Source organism: Molothrus aeneus, chromosome 18, assembly GCF_037042795.1.
Source record: "Molothrus aeneus isolate 106 chromosome 18, BPBGC_Maene_1.0, whole genome shotgun sequence".
NCBI classification, from domain to species: domain Eukaryota; kingdom Metazoa; phylum Chordata; class Aves; order Passeriformes; family Icteridae; genus Molothrus; species Molothrus aeneus.
The window spans coordinates 10386397-10409023 of NC_089663.1; the positions used below are offsets into that span (position 1 = coordinate 10386397).

The 22627-nt window shown below is 47.0% G+C and overlaps 1 protein-coding gene across 1 annotated transcript; it reads right to left on the minus strand.

The window, feature by feature from the left end:
• Positions 1 to 846: 846 nt before the first annotated feature.
• PTPN11 (protein tyrosine phosphatase non-receptor type 11) lies at positions 847 to 21898 on the minus strand. The gene is made up of 16 exons (XM_066562003.1): positions 21791 to 21898; positions 17390 to 17512; positions 16141 to 16335; positions 14914 to 15106; positions 13727 to 13843; positions 13105 to 13218; positions 10391 to 10487; positions 9803 to 9882; positions 9548 to 9706; positions 6639 to 6770; positions 5440 to 5594; positions 4786 to 4853; positions 4481 to 4632; positions 1717 to 1829; positions 1381 to 1482; positions 847 to 1058 (listed from the first exon to the last, which is right to left on the minus strand). Exons 1-15 carry the CDS (start codon positions 21802 to 21804, stop codon positions 1413 to 1415), a joined length of 1782 nt encoding a protein of 593 aa, XP_066418100.1. The 5' UTR covers positions 21805 to 21898; the 3' UTR covers positions 847 to 1058; positions 1381 to 1412.
• Between the last annotated feature and the right edge of the window lie 729 nt (positions 21899 to 22627).

Below are 22627 nucleotides of genomic sequence, written 5' to 3' on the forward strand. Positions count from 1 at the left end.
TTTTCCATGCACTGGGACAGGAAGGTGCAGGCAGCTCCCAAAGGCACTTGGGGTGGGACAGTGCCCCCAGCGTGGCCTTACTGCTCCTGTCCCACCAGGAATCCTGGGATCCTTCCTTCCTTCCCTAAAAATCCAGGAGGCTCCTCCACAGCTCCCACTTCCCCAGCACAAGGGCAGGAGGGCTCCCTGACACCAGCAGGGGTTACTGGTTTCACTGGGTTTAACATCCTGCAACTCCTTAATTAATACCTGAATTCTACCGGTTCAGTCTCATTTAACTGAGCACAAAGTCACCACAGAGTGTCCTCACAAACCACCCCCAGGTCACTGAGTCTCCTGAAGGACACAAGGAATTCCTATTCTGGGCACAGATCACGGAAAAGAAACTTTGTTTGATGTAAAAACAACTTTGCATAAATTCCTCCAAAATAGCCCATGCAGCCACACAGCGAAATTGGAATCAAAGCCACCAATTATCACAAAAAAAGCACCTTCATCTCATAGAACTGCTCACCCCAGGAAGCTCAGTCTGAGTTTGAAATGTATCAGGACTAATTTGATCATGCACTTGGTTCTATTCACGCTGGTGATCCACTGTTTTCCAACAATCCACATTGTTCCCATCAGTATTTTACATTTCATAGCATGGATTTATCCATGGCACTGCTCTCCCACCACCCACCCCCCACCCAGTGCCCCCCCAAAAAACCCCACAACTGCTCAAATAAGGAAAAAAAAAAATAAACCCCACTAACAGCCATACTGTGAAACCAAAATACTATTTAAAAAAACAAATGGATGACAGTCCAACAGTTTGCAGGATTCAAAACTGACTCTACAAAGTAATTGTCTACCTTGTAGAAAGGATTTCCTTTTATTTGGAAAATGAGCAATTGGAAATTGGAGAGAAGAGATAAAAACAATCTTTAGATGCTCTGAAGTTTTGCCTACTGAAGGATTAAAACCGTAAATAAAAAGGTACCAAGCCCTCAGAGTTCACTGCTCACGTGAAGCTTCTTCCATCTCTTTCTTGACCTTTTTAAAAACCATTTTCATGTCTGGGAAAGGAAAAAAAAAATGAAGAATTATTGAGGGAAAAAACCCAGCAGTTGTTTCTTATTCAGGCATTGTACAGAAGTGCTCAGTTTGGACTCAATAAAGCTTAAACTCAACCCAAAGTCTCAGCCCTGGCTTGGAAACTTGTGTGGGTGCTTTGGCAGGAAAAGGTGAGATTGTGTATAAAGGTCATTAAAATTAAATTTAAGTTAGCTTTTGGAACTCAGGCACCCTGTGGGGATCAATTCCAAGCATTCTGGGCATTTTTGGGGGCATTTTCTCCCAAGCCAGGCTGGACACAGCCCCTCCTGTGGCCATACACACCTGCCTTGGCCTGGAAGGCTCTGAACATCTTCTCATCTGAAACTCTTCTGCTGCTGCATCAGCCCCACATTTTCATATACTCTAGCACTATCTTCTCTCATTCTGAAATGAAATCAGGGTTTAGAGTCCCACAAAAAAAAAAAAAAATCCTATAATACACACCAAAAAAAATCCTATAATACACACCCCATAATTCAGGCACAATTAATTTCACTTGATTTATTTTCAGAGGAAAGCCCAGCACAACAGGGCAGGTTCTGGGGTAACTCAGACTTGTCTGAGGTCTCTGAAGATGAGACAGAGGAGCTCAAGAACTGAGGGCAGGACTGGACTTACTCTGGACACGTTGGGGTTGGGGTGCAGGGGGGGAGAGGGCTCTGATCCCCGCCCGTCTGGTCCGATAAGGAATATTTAATGTTCGTGTACTCGTGACCTTTCCTCTTGCTCTTCTGTGAAGCAAAACACACAACACAAAGCCAGGTTTGGGGTTAATCCCAGCAACCATTCATTGGGACAGAGCAGCAATTCCACAAGGAGATACCCATGGGTGTTTTTAGGTTTATCTGGGAGGAGAGAGCTCAGTCCTGCAGTGAACACATCACTGAGCACACCTGAAGCTGAAAATCCCCATTTTCCCCCATCCCACCATCTCCAGCAGGACACACCAACCCTCTGAATGTACTCAACCCTCATCTCCTTGGCAGAAACCTCCCCATTTCATTCTTGAGCAGCCAGTGGGCTTCCCACTGACCTCATTTCCAGCTCAGAGCTGGGGCCAACAGAGCAACACCACTGTTTGCAGGAGCTCTAATAAAATAATATCTGAGCCCATTAGGTTTGATATAAAAAGCAGCCAAGCTGTTATTTGGATTCTGCACATATGCTCCAGGCTGCAGCCAATCGTGCTGGCACCCAGCTCCAGATCCTGCCAGGGAACCACGCTGGGAGAGAAACGGGAGATGGATTTTTCCTTTTCCCAAGCATCCACAATGCCTGCAAACACTGAAACCTACAAGGCAGAAATTGAAGTTTTGCAGAGAATTTGAGGCTTGGGGAGGGGTTTGTGGGTTTATTTGGGGTTTTTTTAATGCTGCAACAAGTCCTGAGGGCTGACCCAATCTCACAGCAGAGGCTGGCGGAGCCTCCGGGGAGTTCTGGCTCCTGAATTCCCATTAAGAACATTCCTGGGATTGAAGCTTTTCCAGGATGGTCTCCTGAAACTCCCTCAGCTCATTCTGCTGATTCTTAAACCCCTCTTAGCCAGGATTTATGACAAAGCTGTCCTGAGCAGTTTGTGGCAACACAGCTTGGGAGAAGTTTTGTTGAGCAAACCTGGATTTGCTTCATTGAACAAAGTCTGGGAGATAGAGATGGATTGGTGGACACACGGAAGGCAGGATTTGTGGGATGGATGGATGGATGGATGGATGGATGGATGGATGGATGGATGGATGGATGGATGGATGGATGGATGGATGGATGGATGGATGGATGGATGCGTTGGTGGACACATGGAAGGCAGGATTTGTGGGATGGAGGGATTGGTGGACACATGGAAGGCAGGATTTGTGGGATGGATGGACTGGTGGACACATGGAAGGCAGGATTTGTGGGATGGATGGACTGGTGGACACATGGAAGGCAGGATTTGTGGGATGGACCACAAGGCCATTTTGTAGGAACCAGCTGATAGAGAGGGACTAACTCACTAAGTGTTGGAAAGTCCCCAGCAGGGAAAAAGATACTAAAAGAGTAAAAATATGGACTAATTAGCACAGAAAGCAAAAGGTACAAATCCCAACTGCTCTGAGGTCAGGGCAGGGAGCAGCAGGGACAAGGAGAAAACATCAGCTCTTTATCACAAAACCAGGAAACTGCTGTAAAACCCCCCCAGAACTGGAGAGCAAGGAATTCCCTGAACAGGAAGGGGCAGGGGAAGGTCTCTGTGGCTGTCACCACTTATTCCCAAACATTTCTGATCCCACCACACTCCTGGAAGTGCTTTTTGTTGGACCACCACACTCACCCCTTCATTTTCCACTCCAATAAACTGATTTCCTACCCATAAACTCCCAAAATTGGAACTGGAGTGATCAGCATTTGATTTTCCCCTTTGAGGAATGCAGGGAACAAGCTCTGAAATCTCTTTAAAACACATAGAGCACGAGGTTCTGCTTTAATTAACAGACCCTTATCTTTTATTCTTCCTCCACAGGAAATTTGATAACAGGAAGGAAATTTGAGATCTGGGGGCAGGGCTGGGGACAGGGAGGGTAGGAGAGAATTCCACTTAAATTAAGGAGAGAATTCCACCTCATATTTTAAAGAGAAAATTCCACTCAGTAATTTAAGGACAGGATTGCACTCAGTAATGTAAGGAGAGGATTCCACCTGATAATTTAGGGAGTGGATTCCAATTGATTTAAGGAGAGGATTCCACTTAATTTAAGGATAGGATTCCACACAATGTTTTAAGAAGATTTCACCTGATAATTTAAGGAGAGGATTCCACTTGATAATGTAAGAAGAGGATTCCACCTGATATCTTAAGGAGAGGATTCCACTTTATTTAAGGAGAGGATCCCATCCAATAATGTAAGGAGAGGATACCACCAAATTTAAGGAGAGGATTCCACTGATATTTTAAGGAAAGGATTCCACTTGATAATTTAAGGAGAGAAGATTCCACATGATATTTTAAGGAGAAGATTCCACTTGATAATTTAAGGAGAAGATTCCACTTGATAATTTAAGGAGAAGATTCCACTTAATTTAAGGAGAAGATTCCACACAATGTTTTACGATGATTTCACCTGATAATTTAAGGACAGGATTCCACTTAATAATTTAAGGAGAGGATCCCATCCGATAACGAAAGGAGAGGATACCACCAAATTTAAGGAGAGGATTCCACTTGGTATTTTAAGGAGAGGATTCCCCCTAACAATTAATTCTTAAGCACAATGAACTGAAATACAGGAGACAGCTCACACCTTCAGACCCAGCCTTCCCACAACACAACCCCCTCAAAAATCCCCAGCACTGCTGCTCCCTGCTGGGATCCTGCCACGTTCCTGTTGGATCTTTGGGGTGGACCCACCTGCTCCTCCTCGATCCTGCGCTGGAGGGTCTCGATGTAGTGCTGCACTGCCATGTAAATGAACCTGTACTGGGCCTCTGTCTGCACCATCCCTGAGCGCTGGGACCTCACCATCTGGATGGTCTTGGGGACATCGATGTCACAGTCCACCCCTGGGCACATCCACGGCATTGGGGAGAGCAGGGAAAGAACCACGGTGAGGGTGGAGCTCACCTGAATCCTCCGTCAGCGTTCCTGGGGTGGATCCGTGAGCAGGCAGGGAAATCAAAGGGTTAAAGGCAGGGAAATCAAAGGGTTAAAGGTACCTTTCTCTCGGATGATGTCAATGAGGATGTCAATGACAATGAAAGTTCCTGTTCGACCAATCCCAGCACTGGAAGAAAGCGGGGGGGAAAAAAAGGGAATTTTATTGTTTTGCTCTTTCTGAATGCACAGCAAAACCCCAGGTAAAAGAATTCTGGCATTAGGAGACAGGAGGCTCCCAAATTACAGCCAGAGGCTTCCAAATTACAGCCACAGTCAAACCAGAGACCCCAGGGAAGGCAAAGAAATCAGCACTTCTGTCCCTCAGTGTTTATAAACACCCCTGAATCAGAAAAAAACTGTAAGGTCAGATCTAATATTTCCCTGCCTAGAAATGATATCATTTACAAGCTGGGAACACCCAAAAAGGACAGAGCTCTCACAGGTGGGTTGGGATGCCAGAATTCCCATGATCCTGCACTTCTTGAAATGCTCCAGCCAGGTCTGGTCCCACCTTCTCATCCAACAGCACAAATTTTCATTTATCCAAAGGTTCACAGCCTGAAATCCCTTCCCAAGGGGACCCCGTGCCACCCACCCAGGATGTGACATTGTACAGACAGAAAATGGGGAATTCTGGGCAACTCCCAGGGAAAGTTGTTCTTTTGAAAGGTCTCAGTTCCCTGGGCCAAAAGGAGGAGTGGCAGGGGCCTCACCTGCAGTGGACCACGACAGGTCCAGCGTCAGGGATGCTCTCCTGCTTGTGGTGCACCTCCTCCAGGAAGTCCAGGACGCCTCCGGGGTCGCTGGGGACGCCGTGGTCGGGCCAGGTGCGGAAGTGGTACTGCCACACTGTCCTCTCCGTGTTCCCCTGCAGCACAGGGACACAAACCCTGCTGCTCAAAACCCACAAAAAATGGGGCACAGCTGAGTCCTCCCCCAGATCCAACCTGAGCACAGCGCCCCGCAAATCCCAAAGGAGGGAACAAGGCAGGGTCCTTCCTGGCCTGGCGCATCAGTCATTAAATCCCCCAAATTAAAATATCCCCGAGGCCAGGGAGCAAGACAAGATTCCTGTACTCCAAAGGGAAGTGGAGATTTTTGGGATACACCATTGCAGGGAAAATTCCTCTTTCAGAGCATTAAATCCTGCCAGGGCAGTTCCCAGCTAAGAAGCAGCATCTCTGTGTTCACTCTTATAATAATAAAATCCCATAATTCTGCTTTTTTAGGGAGGTCTTGATGAGCTAAAATCAATGCCAAGACTTCTGTTGCAGGAGCAGGGAATTTTTCCCTTCAAGCACCCAGAATTCCTGCTTGGCCACATCTCCCATCCCAGTGCCTCCTTCCCTAAGTTTGACATACAGAGATTCACATCCAGCAGCTGAAATTTCAGCAGGCAAACCTTAAGAAAGGGAGGCTTGATGTGACAGGAATCCATCCCCAATTCCCCTGCTTTGCTTCTCCTCCCTGATCCAAACTGTTCCTTAACAGGAATTGCCATTTCCACACAGTTTTCCCACCTTTTTTATCCCTTCCCTTAAACGAATTTTCCACAACCTAGACCCACACACAACTTTTCCTTTCAGTGCAACCATTTCCATGAGGGAGCAAATGCCAGGCTGGATTGAAGTGTCCTCAGTTAAAAGCATTTTCCCTCCTCCCTGATTCCCTGCAAGCTCTGCAGCAGTTCCTCTCCTGCCAAAAGCTGCTTAGGTAGGAAAATCTTCAATTATCCCAAGGGCAAAGAGAGAGATGGATGGAACTGAACATGGAGCTTCAAAGAAAGGCAGGGCTCCATTTATTCACCTCTGAGTGCTTTTATTGATTCCAGAGAAATGGGCTAATCCTGACATTTTTTTCCTTTGGTGATCCACAAGCTGAGCTAAAAGGACAGAGCTGTTCTTGTACTCACCTGGCCAACTTTGGAAAGTTTCAGCTCTCTCAGGGTGTAGTCGTGGGCTGCACTCTCCTTCACGTTCCGGACACGCATCACTCCGTACTCCTTCAGGGAATATTCATCTGGCCAGTACTTCACACACTTACTCTGCAAGATTTCAAATTATTAAAAAAAAAAAAAACCAACAAAAAATAACAAAAAGGAATAATCAGGCAGAAAAAAAAAAAAAAAAAGCTGCTTTGCAAACTGATTAATTCAACCCTGAAGCTTTTGTTTCAGAGTCCACAGAGGACAATCAGCTGATGAGGTGAAGATCATTTTAATGGGAAGTTTCTCTTCTCCATAACAGCCACCTGATAATTGCAGACAGGTACAGGTCACCTCTCCTCTTAGCACATTTTTGGGATATTTTGTGCCTGGATATTTTCAAAAGCTGGAGATTAAAATCATGCTTTTTGTACCCCCAGTCACAGGACTGAAAATCCAAAATTCCACCAGAATTCAGTCCCACAGCCCAAACCCTACAGGCTGCAAAAGAAGAAAGGTCAAAGGTATAAATCATTCCCAGTGAAAATACAACTTGGATATTTGCTTTTCCATGGCTTGCAGAGGGAAGGGCTGACACAGCTCTGGGTCCATCACCAAAGAGGGCTCAGGCTCCTGCAATGGGAGCAGTTCATGGGTCTGTAGGTTCTGAAATGCAGTTTTTGGTGTGCTGCTGCTCCATCAAGATTATCTCTGCCCAGGGATAAATTCCATCCCCTGAGGAATGGATTCACCTGTCAGCACTTGGATTTGGCTCCTGTGACAGGTCAGGAAAGAGCAACTCCTGGGAATGCAGCATCAAAGCAGAAATTACTGCAGGAGCAGCTTCTAGCAAGAGCAAACACAGACCAAACACCAAGTCCTACAAAGCAAGAGGGTCTATTTGCAGTTATTCTGAATATTCAGGAAAAAAACATGGCCCAGGGAAGCTCCTTCTGCCAGCCCAAGGCAGAGGAAGATGGCTGCACACATGCCCACGTAGGCAACAAGATGCTTTCCTGCTATTTTTGCCCTTCTTTCCCTGTCACAAGGGGAGAAACTGAAGCAAATACTCTGAAACTGAAGCAAATACGCTGATTTTTGGGGGGTGCCAGCAGAAATAACTTTGCAGTTTTCAATGCAGAGCTCTGAGCAGTTGGTAGAGCAAGTCTGAACAGCAACACAATGTTAAAATAAGCTTTACTCTGCAGGGCTGAGTTGCTGAACTGCCTCCAAAAGCCCAAAACTCCTTTAATTTCTAAGGATTTGCTGCTTCTGCACTTTAAAGCACATCCAGGACTTGATGCAGGGCTGGGATGTTCCACAGTTCCTCCTTCCTCAGGCTATGGAGGCAGCTCTGCTGCAAAGGTTCCCTCTTCCTGCAAACAGCTTGGCCTGAGATAAAAAGACTTTGATTTGATACCAGGACTGGTATTTGCAATTCTGCAAGAAGTGAAATAGGCATCACAGAACAATCAAGGGTACAGAAAGAAGAAGCAATGCAGCACTGATGAATTGAAGCGTTTTCTGCAGCAAAAGGGCTGAGCAAACTTTGGGGAAAAAAAAATGGAGAAGCTGCAGAGGAGCAGAGGCCATTCAGGAGGTTCTTAAAAAAATAATAAATAACTTGAAAGAAGAAAGGTGTATTCAAGTCAGCTCCATAATTTATTTCTCCTCTTCCAAAACAAAGATTATCACTGGGAAGGGGGAGCTTCTCCCTCTGTCAGTGAATTCAAAGGAAGGAAACACAAATCCTGTCCCTTTATCAGGGTGATGAAGTGGCAGAACTTTACAAAGACTTAAAAAAAAAAATACACAAGACAAAGTCTAATGGCTGCAACAAACAGCACCAGTGGCAGCTTTGACACCTCAGTTAGGGAGAGAATCCTGTAAAATTTTCTGTTATTTGTCTTCAGTCCACACACATAGAGCTCCTGGGGGTGAGGACCCCCTGCAATCATCACTCACCTACAGAAAAACACTTCAGTTTTTAATTTGATTTTTTTTTCCACAAATGATGCTCCCCTAAAAAGGCAACAGCTTTCTATTCAGAAACAGATAATGGGAATATGGAAAAAAGGTAAAAACGGGGACAATAGTGTGTGGAAGAAGCAGGGAAACTTAAAAAGAACAGGAGAGAGAATAGAAAGTGTTTATCAAACAGAAAAAAGATCAGAAGGAACAAATTCCAAAGATAAATCCTTACAAACCCCAGGAAGTGTGTGTGGCACAGCTGCCAGGATAGCAATGTCCAACTATTCCTATTCTTTCCTGCCTTGTGTCATTAGAAACCAGAAACAAATTAAAATATCCCCAAGTTTGCCAGAGGCCAGGGCATAGGACAAGATTCCTGTACTCCAAAGGGAAGTGGAGATTTTTGGGATACACCATTGCAGGGAAAATTCCTCTTTCAGAGCTTTAAATCCTGCCAGGGCAGTTCCCAGGTAAGCAGCAACATCTCTATGTTCAGTTTTCTAATAATAAAATCCCACAATTCTGCTTTTTTAGGGACGTCCATCCAGGCTTGATGAGCTAAAATCAATGCCAAGACTTCTGCTGCAGGAGCAGGGAATTTTTCCCTTCAAGCACCCAGAATTCCTGCTTGGCCACATCTCCCATCCCAGTGCCTCCTTCCCTAAGTCTGAAATACAGAGATTCACATCCAGCAGCTGAAATTTCAGCAGGCAAACCTTAAGAAAGGGAGGCTTGATGTGACAGGAATCCATCCCCAATTCCCACAGACACCAATAAAAAAAGGACACTCGGCACCTTCCAGAATTCCAAGGAATCCTGTGCCACAGCAGAGTCCAGCCATAAATCAATTTATCCCTGTCAGATCAGCTCCTGCTTGTACTTAAATGTCAGGGCCTTTCCCAAAGCCAGCTGGAGTCTGGTTTTACCTTTCCTCTTTCCACTTCTTTCGTGGTCATGACAATAACTCTGGAATTCTCCTGGAACACCATCCTCCAGAAATCATTCACTGTGTTCTGCAGGCAGCCCTGGGTAGCTATGTAACTTTTTTTTGGCTTTGAGTTGTTGCACTTGGTTTCAAACTCAGGCTAGAGGGAAAAAAAACCAACAAAGCAGTAATTGAATAAATGGTGTGTGACAAGATTCCCTTGGATTTAGGGAAGAGGAGGTGGGAATACACTCACCATAATAATATTAGCATTGATATAGTCTGAAACAGGTTCATTGGGATCCCCATCGTGGAGAACAACTCTGGTGTGATCAACTGCAAAAAACACACATGGATGTCAAGCACTTGCATTCCACAGATGTGACCACATAGCAGCTATTAATTAATTATCAATCTTAGTAAATAAGTGGTCAGAAAATTCCAAATTGCCTGTTTTGATTCCTTTAAACAAGTGGCTGTGACCAGCTGGACCAAAACATGTCCATGTCCTGGGAATTCAGGAATACTCAAACACCAAGTCAGGGCAAAGCCTTGGGATTGGAATGTTGCAGTTCTGGCCCCCAAATTAATCCTCTTAAGTTTAAGTATTCCAGCCTGTTGACTTGAGGGATATGAGGCTTTTAAATGAAGATAAAAACCAATATTACAAATATCTACAAAGTGCAAATGTGTGAACCCGAATTGGAAATCACTGGATAATCCTAATAAGAGGGGAAATTATCATTAAAGAGAAGCCAAAGGCCAGTGGTACTTAATTAACCCTGTATTAATGAGGAAAATAAACCAGAGTAACATTAAATGGCAGCAAAGGGTTGATACTTACAGGGTAAAATGTTTTTGTATCTATTTTTGTTCTTGTTTTCCTGGCGCTGCCCTTCCTTACGGCTGTAGAGGAGTTTGCATTCCTGCTGCTGCAAGGTCTGAGGGGAGAGCACAGACAGGGGGGCTCAAAAAAAAGCAGGATGGACTGGCCCACGCTCACAGCAATCCCAGAGAAAAGGGAGGAGAGGAGCATTAAGTGATGAGTTATCCATAATTTATTTATCCATAAATTATCCCAGTGAAGGAACAAGCTGGAGTGGGGATTTCTGGAACACAATGTCCCAGGGACAGCAGCAATTCAATACTTGCACAGCCAGGCTGCTCATGGCAAATCTCCCCACTCCCAAAGCTCCCAGGAGCTGGAGGCACCAGGATCCCAATGCTTTGCTCCAAGTTTTCATCCCCAAAGCAGTTCTGGCCCCACTAAAAGGAACACTCAGGTTTTGGAAGCTGCTCCCCTCATCATTCCCACCCTCCAGACTCTTGCTGGTTTTTAACCTGGCACATTTGCTCACTCCTGTCTCAGTCTGATACTCCCTCACTCAATGACCTTGGATAATTAGGCTGATCCTAAAGGCAGGGAAAGCAAAAGAAATTTAAGAGATGCAAAGTTTCAAGCTTGTGACAAAGGGCAGGAAACAGCCCCCAAAGCATTGCCTGTGGAATTCCAGGCAAAAGGACTGAGAGCTAAACCTTCCCAGCAAGTTAAAGAATTGGAGCAATTAAATGTGTGTGGAAACCACATCTTCCTTCCTAGAGTTAATTATCATTGCTTGGAGCATCCCTGAGGAGAGATCCACGAGCAGCAGTGACTCCCAACAAGCCCATTCAGAGCTGGAACAACACAGCCATAAATCTGAACATCCTCCTCCACTTCACTGCAACATCCCAGCACTAAGCTCAGAAATAACCATTTTTCAGAAGGAAAAACACTACAAGGGCTGTCAACATTCCTGTCTGGTGCTTCCTGGGACAAGAGGCTCATTCCTGCCTGGAGACAAGTAATTTAAATTCACCATCTGGGCTGGCAGCTCCTGAACGGCACAGACAGGGATCCATGGGCAGCCTGGAGTGTGCTCCCCCCTCCTGCCACCATGGGGGACAGCTGGAGCTTCCCTGAGGACAATGGAAAACAGGGCACTAAAACTGCCTGGAGAGGGCTTCATTCCCAAAAAAATGAGGGTTAGTGCTGACCTCAGGGACAGCAGCAAAGGGGAAAAAGAAGCGCAACGTCCCACAGGTAAAATCCTTCATTTATTTGCTTTTCCTGCTAGACTTTTCCTGCTGTAAGGAAAACACTGAGAAATCCACTCCAAGAAAAATTTTTCAACGTGAACCAGAGGTCAGGAAAGAACTGTGAATTAACAGTTCAGTTGCATTTTGCCAAACCAACAATCCCTTCCCACACACACGACCTCTGCTGGCTTCCTTCCCTCTCCAGATGGAATTCTGGCCATTGTGACCATCCAGCAGCCCTGCATCAAGGACTGTCCCCCCTCTCTCTCTGGAAAGAGACAGGAGAAAGCTCAATCCTCATTTTCTCATTTCCCAATGCCATCACCTCACCGTCTGACACTCCCCTCACACACCTCTGTGCTAATTCCTTCACTTTTCATGGATTAATTTTCCTTCTCCTGGCAATAATCAGAGCACACTGGCCAGCACGTTTAGCTAATGGATATTTCTGATCAAAGAGGGTTTCTCCAAGGATGGTCACTTTGCAAATCCATCACTATTCAGGAAGTTTCTCACACCAGCCTCTCTGGAGCTCCCTCTGGAGCTCTTCCCAGTTTCCTGTTGCCATCTGCTGGTGGAATTCCAGACTCCACTGGTGGTTTTGTGTGTGAGGTATAAACCAGCCCAGTATATCCAGCATGGAGTGTTCCAGACCAGGCTGGATGGGGCTTGGAGCCACCTGGAATAGTGCAAAGTGTCCCTGGCCATGGCAGGGGTGGGGCAGGATGGGATTTAAGGTCCCTCACAACCCCAATCATTCCACTATCCCAGGCTGCTCCAAGTCCCAGCCAATCTGGTGTTTAACACTTCCAGGGATGGGGCACCCAGAGCTTCTCTGGGAAGAGTTTCTTCCAAATTCTGGAAGGATTTCTTCCCAATACCCCATCTAAACCTTTTCTAGTTTGAAGTCATCCCCCCTGTCCTGTCCCTACACACTCTTTCTGGGAGAAAATTGGAATTTTGCCTACAGAGAGAAATGAAACACCAAAACAAACCAAAATTAAACCTCCAGAAGTCCAAGAAATGCATATAATTCATGTTGTTTCATCCCAGAGCTTTCTACCACTTCCCAATGGCTTTAAGATCCCCAAAAATGAGCATCAAAAAGCCACAAGGACAATGGATGGTCTGAGAAATGGAAGTGTCCCTAAAGAAATGGTTCCCAGCTTCCCAAACAGCAGAAGGAATTGGAAGGATTGTCCTGGTGGGACAAACACAGGAGGCTCCCTCATGGTGGGAAGGATATCCAGGAGGATATCCTGGATAAAAATCACTCTGAGAATCAAGGAAAAAAGGTAAATATTTCAAGCCACAAGAGTGGAGCTGGCAAAGTCCTGGAGATGGGAGCAAAACCAGGGATCTGAGGTGACAGAGAGGAGGAAACACCAAGAAGGCAGAACCCAGCGTGACTTTGGCAGGGTGAGAGTGAACACTGCAGGAAACACTGCAGGAAACATTCCTTGGAATGTAAGGAATCACCTCAAACTCTTCCCAGAAGCCCTGCTTGACTTTATCCGTGGTCTCTGCCAGTTTGCTGAGCTCCCTGACTCGGCTCTCGATCTCGGCAGCGTTGATCCGGGTGGTGTTCAGGGGCTGGGGACACACACAAACAGCACAGGGTCAGCCAAGAACAGCCAGGGAAAGACAACCCAAACACAAATCCCCTAAGATGAGGGTATTTTAATGGGAATTTTAGGATCCAGGCATTTTTTTGGATGTCAGTGTTTTGGGATTCGAGCAAAGGGCAGTGAGGAAGGGCACGGTGAACAGTTGCTTTTAAAGTGTCACAGTTTTTATTTAATTATTCATTTAATTATTTAATGCATTAAACTGTCTCATTTCTGGACATGCCCTGCAACTCTTACAGACCAGGATGGCACCAGGAGATCCTGCACATCAGAGACAACACTCTATCTCTTCACAGGCCTAACAAAAATGGTTCCCATTGAAATGACTTTTTCATCCATTTAACGAAGCTTAATGGATGAAAATTCCTCATTTTTTTTCCTCAGAAAAAAGTCTTGCAGAACATATGGAAAAGCTGCATTTCAACCATATATTCTGGAGGTGGCAAAGCTCAGGGGTGACCTGTCCTTCTCACCTGTTTGAGCTGCAACACAGTGCCCAAAGTCTCCACCATGGGGTTCTTCTTGTAATGCTCCACCAGATCTGTCAGAGAGTCAAACTTCTCCCCTCCACCAACGTCGTATTTGAGATCCTGAAAAGACAAAAGTTCCTCAAAATAAATGCACTTCCCACAGCCACAGCACCTCGAGGCTGTGCCCTGCATCAGAAATAACCTCTAAAATTATGTGTAGAAGGCTCTGCTGAAATCCTTCTGCTAAAGGATAGAACTTTAATAAATAGAAACACAGACGCACTGCAGGACATCTCCTTTTCTGCCATCTCCTTGAAAATTGGTTTATCTGCTTTTCTTAGAGAGCTGATTCCCTCTGAACCAGGGTTCAGGCAGCTCTGGAGCTACAGGATGAGAATCCAGGAATTAGGGATTTGAATTGATTTCCAAAATTAAGTGTATGATAGGGTTCTGAAAGGCTGGTACTGCCTGGCACCATCCCTATTTTAAGGAAGCAAATGCCAAATTATTTTCCTCAAAGGCATAAATGCTAACTGCAAATCAGAGAGGTTTTCTTGAAAAATTCCACATATTCTGGTAATTCAGCATTTACAGTCCTGGTGGGTCATTTCTACCTCCAAACTACTTCTGTTACTGCACTTTAGGTGTTTTTATACAATTTAGTTATTGCATTGCCTTTGGGTACAATAGAAGTAAAAGAGAATAAGAAAAATCCATGCTTTGTTTTTTTTTAAATCTATGATTATTTTTTAAATAGCAGCCCATGGAGACAGATTTAATATCAAAACTGTAATTTAGTAATATTTCAGTGATGAACTACCTTATACTAAATAGAAGATTTAGATTTCAGGGCATTCCTTGGAGTGAACACTCATTTTCACAGACTGTTGATCATCCATCAGGTGTAACTGCCTGAACTGACAGGAGAGAGCCATCTGTGGATAGATCTCCATTTATCCACTCACTCCTATTTTGACAGAATCCATCCAGGAGTCTGCAAAGGCTCCCTGAGCACAGCAAAGTGTGATTGGAGCCAGAAGGCCCTGACAGGAGCCAGTCAGACAAAAAATATTGGGGTTTTGATGCCATCAAAGGAGACATTTTGATCAAAGGGGTGACCTGCAGCAAGCCCAGGGAAAAGGGGAGTGGACCCAGAGCTCCTGGGCCCATGGATTCCCTGTTGCTCCTACCTGGCAGTGGATCATGACGTGCGTCACTTTGGATTTGCCGTCGTTGCTCTCTCCTTTGTCATCCCCCGTCCTCACAGAAAGGACAAAGTCCCCAGGGTGGCTCTGGCTCTCCCTCACCAGGAAGCTGCCATGTTTTCCTTTCTCTGTCAGGAGTTTCTCAGCTTCTCTCCCAGAGAGATGCCCGTGAAACCACCTGGAAATGAAGTGACACAGAGGGAGACGCCCTGCTTAGCATTCCAGCTGAATCCATTTGTTCCAGGTGTTTATCATGAAATTGAATCCTTCTGTTCACTCAGCAACAGCCAGGTCTAGGGAAAGCCTCAGTTGGTAAAAAGCAATAAATAAAATAAGCTTTGGAAGGGTCCAGGTGCACATCAGTGAGGACAGAAACACTTCAAAGCACTTCCATGGAGTTTCCTACAAGCTTCCAGTGAAGCTTTGATTTGGATCCTTCACAACAATCCCAATAAACACCAGGTTACACCCCAACCTTCCCCTCAGTCAAGGCATTCATTCTCCTCTTATTTCCTTCATGAAACTTTCCTGATAAACTTGTGGAAACCTCATACTTTTGAGACCTCACCCTTCTACCCCATTAGGAACTGGAGAGGGTAATCCCAGCAATCCCAATTCTTCAGGAAATAGGGCCAAAACACCACCAATCCTCCCCACCTCTGTTAAGCCATTCTGAGGAGTGAGAGAACTTATTTGAATATTTTTCCTCTTTTTTTTTTCCACTTCTAGGAATAAACAGGTATCTGCTGGTTTAGTTCTGACCCCTGACATTTCCTCACATCCAGAGTCCCAAATTCTCCTTATTAACCACACTCCTCAAAACAGGAGTTTGAGGAATCTGAGGATTTGTGCAGCCTTCACTTTCTACCCACTGCTAGGAAAAGCACAAAAAGTTATGCCCAGAAATATCCCCGGGAATTCCTTGCAGCAGCAACAACATCAGGAGAACTTCTCCGATTAAACATTCTCCCAGTAAAAATAAAGGGAATTATGCCCTCTCTTTCAGTCCTGTCCCACCCAAGGAAGAATGCTGAAGGGAACAGGTTCTGAGGCTTAGATTGCTTCACCTTTAACCACATTTATTCATCTATTTTGCAAGAAACCTCCCTGAAACAAATCCAAAGCTGTGGCCACCCTTTTTCCAGAGGGAGGCTGAGTGTGAAGAGGGATAAACACAGCATTTATTAAGAAGCACAAGGACACTCCTCTGACCTTTCTGAGGTGGGATCAGCACAGTTGAGGGGATATTTCAGCTCGATGACGTCTCCATTCTTTTCCTTGAGCTGCCCATGGTGTTCCATGTAGTACTGCACCAGCTCAGCCAGCGTGGCAAACTTCTCTCCCCCATAGAGGTCATAGTAGTCACCTGTGTTCTGGATCTTGATGTGGGTCACAGCTCCAGTTCGTCTAAGATTTGAAAGACAGGACACAAAACCCCTTCCCAAGTCAGCTGATCCATCCATCAATCAATCAATCAATCACTTTTGTATTTGGTGCTGCCTGAGGTGGAGAAATCCATACTCACAATTCCAGCACGGAGCTACTACAGAAGAGCTGAGCTACTGCTCCTCTGCTTCAGCTTCTCTGCCCACCAGCCAGGGAGAGCAGGAGAACAGTTCTGTGCTGCTGGAACTGGCAGCACAAACTCTGCAACCTCAGGAGCCCCACCAGAAACCCCCCAGAGCCACACAAAATTGCACACATAAGCACAAAGTGGAGGGCGAAAGTTGAATATTCTGGAGATCCAGCAGAGCTGGTTTGCTCCTTTCTCCAGAATTCCCACCAGCTCCCAAGGTCTCTCCTTCAGGAAATATTTGCCTTTGCCTGCTGCCACAGTCTCTAATATTGAGGAAGAGCAGCTCCCAGCAGGAATCCCCTCCTGTGCCACAAGCCTGTTATCTCACAAGTATCCAAGCAGCACAACTCTTATCACCAATCCCACTTTTCCCTTTTCCTTTATCTACTTCCTCTTGCTGTCTTTTCCCCATCCCTACCACGCAGTGTCAGGGGACAACTGTCACAGAAGGCCTATTTTGGAAGCTGAAAAAGCCACAGTTGCCCTTAAAAACTTGCTGACTTTTCCTGTGCAAGGAGAGTCTGGATTTCCTGCTGGATCACTAATTCCCAACACCTCTGCTCCTTCCAGTTGGTGATCAAATGGATTTGTAAAGGGCTAAAAGCAATGTTACTATCAACCTATTTCTGCCTCCCCTGAGCATTTTTGTCCTGCTGTAAAATCAGAATTCACTCCCCTCCAATCCAGAGCTGGGTAAAAGTATCTGAGAAGCTCTTCAGGGAAAATGGGAGAAAAAGAAGAGAGAAAAGTGAACAACACTAAAATGTGACCAGGGCGTTCTTTCACCTCTTTCAAGGAGTTCATCCACAGCTCTTTCTCCACAGGACAGCAATAAATTTAAGATCATCATCAAGCTAGGGCAAGACTGGGAAGATCCAAACTCACCTAACAGAGAGTGTGAAGTCTCCTGGGTTACTTTTGCTGGGCCGTGCCAAGAAGCTGCCATCGACTCCTCTTGTTAACAGCAGGTTTTCTGCCTCCACCCCAGTGATATTTGGATGAAACCATCTACAAGAGGTTAAAAATAAAGAATGTTAATAAATAAACAGCAGGTTTTCAGAGTTTACTCACACAGAGCAATCCAACAGCTTGCAAAGTGAGTTTTGCACCTAAATTAATAAAGTTTCATTATTAGTTTCACATTGCAACTTTATATATTGCAACTTTTTGTAAGCCTAAGAATGACTTATTTGTAAGCCTAAGAATTACACTTATCCCCACTCTGACTGCCTGGATTAAAACGATATCAAAGGTACACAACATAAACACAGACCAGAAGTGGTATTTCCTTACTCCAGCAAAACACAGCACACAAAGAAACCGAAAGACAAACAGGAAAAATACCTAAAAATAAAACAAAACATCCAAAGTGACACTTGACAACATTTCGAAGGTTAAAAACCGAACAAAACCTCATGGTTTAGGGCACAGCTGAGGGGGTCAGGAAGGAACTCCCTGCGTGGACACCCCACTGCTCTTCCTCCCAGGGACGTGGAGCCGGGGTCGGATCTGTCCTGTTTAAATACAACCCCAGAGGAATCTCCTATTGATCCTCACCACCCACAAACTGCTCTCAATGACTGTCCCAGAGCCCAGGCAGAGCTGGGGCTGGGCTGTGGCCAACAGCTCCGTGTCCCCACCTCTGGCATTGACTTTGGAGACTTATTTGGAGGCGCTCGATGTCACCACTGCCTCTGCTCTTATCTGGAATTTACCCATTTTTATTGCAGCCCTGAAGGAGTTCTGCATGAAAGGGCTTGGGGAGGATTGTAGAAAGAAAATTCTAAGAATAAACCATTGGGTGTGAGCACCCCAGCCCCAGCTCTGTCACCTTTGCACTCGGCAATTAAAAATCGCCTTTAATTTTCAGAGTTAAATCCTCATTGTTGTGTGCTGAAAGAATCCAGCCTGCCCCTCTTTGTTCACCTCTGGGTTTTTCCAAAGTACAAAAAAATATATCCAAAAAACTCCACAGTCAGGCTCATCACAGAGAGAGGAGTGTAATATCCAGAAAAATGGAACAGCATTCCTGACCCTTCCTGATCCAGTCAGCATTTCAGGCTAAATTGCTAAATCAGCAAAATATGAGAGCACAGGTCTAAATTTAGGGTTATTATTTCAATTGTTGCAGCAATTCCTTCTCTACTGAAAAGCTGCCAATATTCCCACCAAAGTCTTCTCCAGACCATTCTCTTCAGAAATGTTCTGGAGTTTTAGGATTCTAGAAAATCCAAATCTCCAGAGAATCATTCAAGTGGGAATTAGGATCCATTTCAGAAGTAAATTGCCTGAATATTCTCATGAATCTTTTTTCCCCCTAGTTCATAATATTCTACTTGCACCATGAAAATCTAGTGAATAGTCCCCATCTTTCACTGAAGAACAACACAGGAAATATCAAATTTATGCACAGAACGTGGAAAAAACCATTCAAAAATACTTCCAAATTATCACAGCAAATGGGAATGAACTAATGAATAATGTTACATTTATCTAATTATTACTCAAAGGTCAAGGAAAGTTCTCACAAGAGAAACTGCACAAGCATCAGTACCTGGCATGAACTGAACATTAAATAGCACATTTCAGCCCACAACAGGTTGCCTGGAGAAGGTGATCATATATTTACCACATTTCCACTCCCAAAATTTTACTTCCATTAGGAAAAAACAAAAACAAAAGGAAAAAAAAAAAAACAAAAAACCCAAACCAAACAAAAAATGTGCAGTAGTAATCTGAAGAGTTTGCAAGCTTTTTAAATATGCACAGGATTCAAGAGAAACCTTGGTAAATTTTGGAGTTTATAGCAAAAAAATGTTTAAACGGACAGAGGAGAAATTAATGGGATTGCTTCTCCAGATTTATTATATTGGGATTCCATAAACTTCAACCAATGCAATATTTTCTGTATCCCACCCTGAACCTTTAGGAAGTAGCTGTGCATGAGCTGTTACAGCAAAGGAAAAATAATATTTTATGTACAGAGATAACTACAAATAACCTTTTATTTAACCAGCATTTAAAGGAGAGCTTAAACACACAATAGATGGTTCAAAAATCTTACAGATGGTCCAAAATCTCTCTCCCACATCCACACAAAGATGCCAAAAGCCAAGTGCAGCAAAGCCAGGCTACACCTGGGAGGGTTTCTTGCACTTTATGTAACTCTGGCTCTGCTGGCACCTCGTCCTCCTGCTCCCTCAGCTCTGTATTTTTGGCTTTGAGTAGGAAGCTGCATTTGTCAGGCACCCCAAATAGCAGAATGGGGGTGTCAGGGATCCCTGCCAGCGGTTCCGGCCGCCAGGAGGATCCTCCTTGAAGCGCTGCCATCCCTTGTGCTCCCAACCTTGGGGCTGCAGCCCTTCCAAACTGGGAGGGGACAGCCCGTGACACCCCCCGCTCTCCTCAGCCAGGACCTGCTCTCACACTTCCTTTTATAGGGATGGAATGCATTTTGGGCTTTTTTATCCTCTTTTCCCTGCCCATGTCTGTGGCAGCAGGTGCAGAGCTGCCCCGGCCAAGGGCAGTAAATACAATCCCAGAAGTCACCCAAACCCACGCCCTCGTCAGAGCGGCTCCTCACCATCCCTCCTGCAGCAATTCCCACTCAGGGGCTCGGGATACACCACTGCCAGCCCATAATTAGCTCACAGCAAGGTGGGAATGTTGGGAAGGAAGGAAGCAGTGAAAGAGCCCCTTATAAAAGGGGCTCAGAACCAAGGGGGTATCAGCAAAGCAAGGAAACTTCTGATGAAAAAGAAAAAAAATCCATGATGGAAAATCCACAATTATCCCCTTTTTCATTACCATGGTCCAGCAGGATCTGTGCTCCCTAAGCCACACACTGCCTGCACATTTCTCTCTTAGCAAACCAAAAGAAATAAATCAATACAATTTTCCATGCAGTGATTGGGGTTTTTAATCACCTTTGCAAGAGCAAAGGAGAGATGAAATCAGTTCTGTCTCAGCTGTCACAGCCACAGCACTGGGGATGTGCTGACGGGTACTTTAATTACTCCTATTTATAGGCTCATCAGTTGATATTTCCCAGCTTTTTTCAGTCTCCCTCAGAAGTTACAGTTTAGGGCTCCGAGCAGAGTAACAGGATTATTCTGGCAAGGAGGAAGTTCACAGTGCTGCCAAAAGGTAACTTGTAACCTTGTTCCCAGCGTGAGCAGGGACATCCAGAGAGCACAACACAGACTAAAAAAACCTCCATACAGTTCAAAAAACTCCAATCCTACTATAAATGGCCATGGATTGAAACCAATTCACCTAGATTCACCATCTTGAGGAGAAAAGAGAGGACAACTTACCCTTGGAGAAATTATAATTGAATAGGTATTACTTATAGAGGTGAATCAATTGAAATTGTGGCTGCCCCATCCCTGGAAGTGTCCAAGGTCAGGCTGGAGCTTAGAGCAATCTGGGATTGTGGAAGGTGTCCCATGGCAGGGGATGGAATGGGATGAGATTTATGGTCCCTTCCAACCCAAACCATTCTGGGAATCTCAGAACAGGTCGGTTAAAAAGGATAAATACATTTATGGCATTTTCTATGACAATAATTCCCCTAAATCCCAACATTTACCCAAACCTCTGAGCCCAAAAGGACACCAGGTACCAAATATCAAAATCCATTAAGGACAGTGAGAAGCTACAACAAAGAAATGGTTTTGGCTGTTTGTCGTCGTGCTTTAGCAGTGCCACAAGGGTTTGAAATTAAGAGTGAACGCTGATAAGTGATTAAGAACTCAGGTGTGGGGAGCTCAGGAACACGGGTTTTGCAGCCGGGCCGTGTTATAGGGCCGGTAAATCAGCGCTGCTGGCCCTCGATGGAACACGAACCCTGGGCCCCGGTGCTGAGCAGGTCCCACTCACCAACAATCCACCCCTCGGCTCCAGCGCTCACTGGGGACATTCACGTGAACCCCCCCCCCAAACCGGGGGCACCGGGGCAGCTCCGGCCGCCAGCGGGGCTCGGAGAGACTCGAAGCCACCGGGAGGCTCCCCCGGGGAACGGGCGGGGAGCGGGACCCGGGAGCGGGGACATCCCCCGGGAACGAGCGGGGTGGGGGCTGCGGGAGGGGAACATCCCCCGGGAACCGACGGGAGGGAGCGCCGGGAGCCGGGACATCCCCGCGGGAACGGGCGCGGTGGGCGCTGCCGGGGCGGCTCCCGGGGCTCCTGCCCGCCCGCAGGGAGCAGCCCCGTCCCCGCACCCCCAGAAGCCGCGGCCCCTGCTCGCCGCCCTCCCCGCCGGCGCGGCCGCCGCTCCTGCCTCACCTCCGCGATGTCATCTTCCCCCGTGGCCCCGGCGGGTCGCGGTGCGCCGGCCCCCCCGCGCCGCCCGCCGCTCACATGGGGGTCCCGGCGGGGCCGCGGCCTTCGGGCGCTGCGGGGAGCGCGAACAACGGCGGCCTCGGGCCCGCGAGCGCGGCGCGGCCCGCCCCGCGTCACCGCCCGCGCCGTCATCGCCCCGCGCCGCGCCCCGCCCCGCGCCGCCGCTCCGCCCGGGGGGCTGAGGGACCCCCGGCACCGGAGCGCGGTGGCACCGGAGCCTCGCCCGTACACGGGGAAGGGCGCGGAGCCGGCCGAGCCCCGAGCGGACGCGGGTTAAGCGGTGGTGGCGCGGCGGGGCCGCTGTCCGGGCCGGGGGTCCCGCAGCCCCCGGAGCGGGCGCGGGGTCCGGTGTCCCCCTCGCTGGTGACCCGGGGCTGCCTTGGGCAGCGCGGACCGTCTCGGACTACGAGTCCCATACTCCCCCGCGCGGCGCGCTTACGTCAGACGCCGCGCTGTCCTTAGCCCGCGCACCCGGATGTGAGTCCCTTTTGCTCCCCCGGAAGGTGAGGATGGCGGAGCTGCCGCCATCGGCGCCGGGCCCGCCGTGCTCCATCCGCCGCCATCCGCCCGCCGGCGGCCCCGCCGCGGCCACAGGCGCGGCCCGGCAGCCTCGGGGAGCGGCGGATGGGCCCGGATGGGCGCGGGGGTGGGGAGGAACGGGAGTGTCGCCGGCCCGAGCAGGCCAGGCCGCGGCGGGATTTGGAGGCCTCGCCGAAGCTTCCCGGGAGCTGGGCTGGGGCTGGACGGGGGAGGCCGCTGGGGCACGGCCCGCAGCTCCGC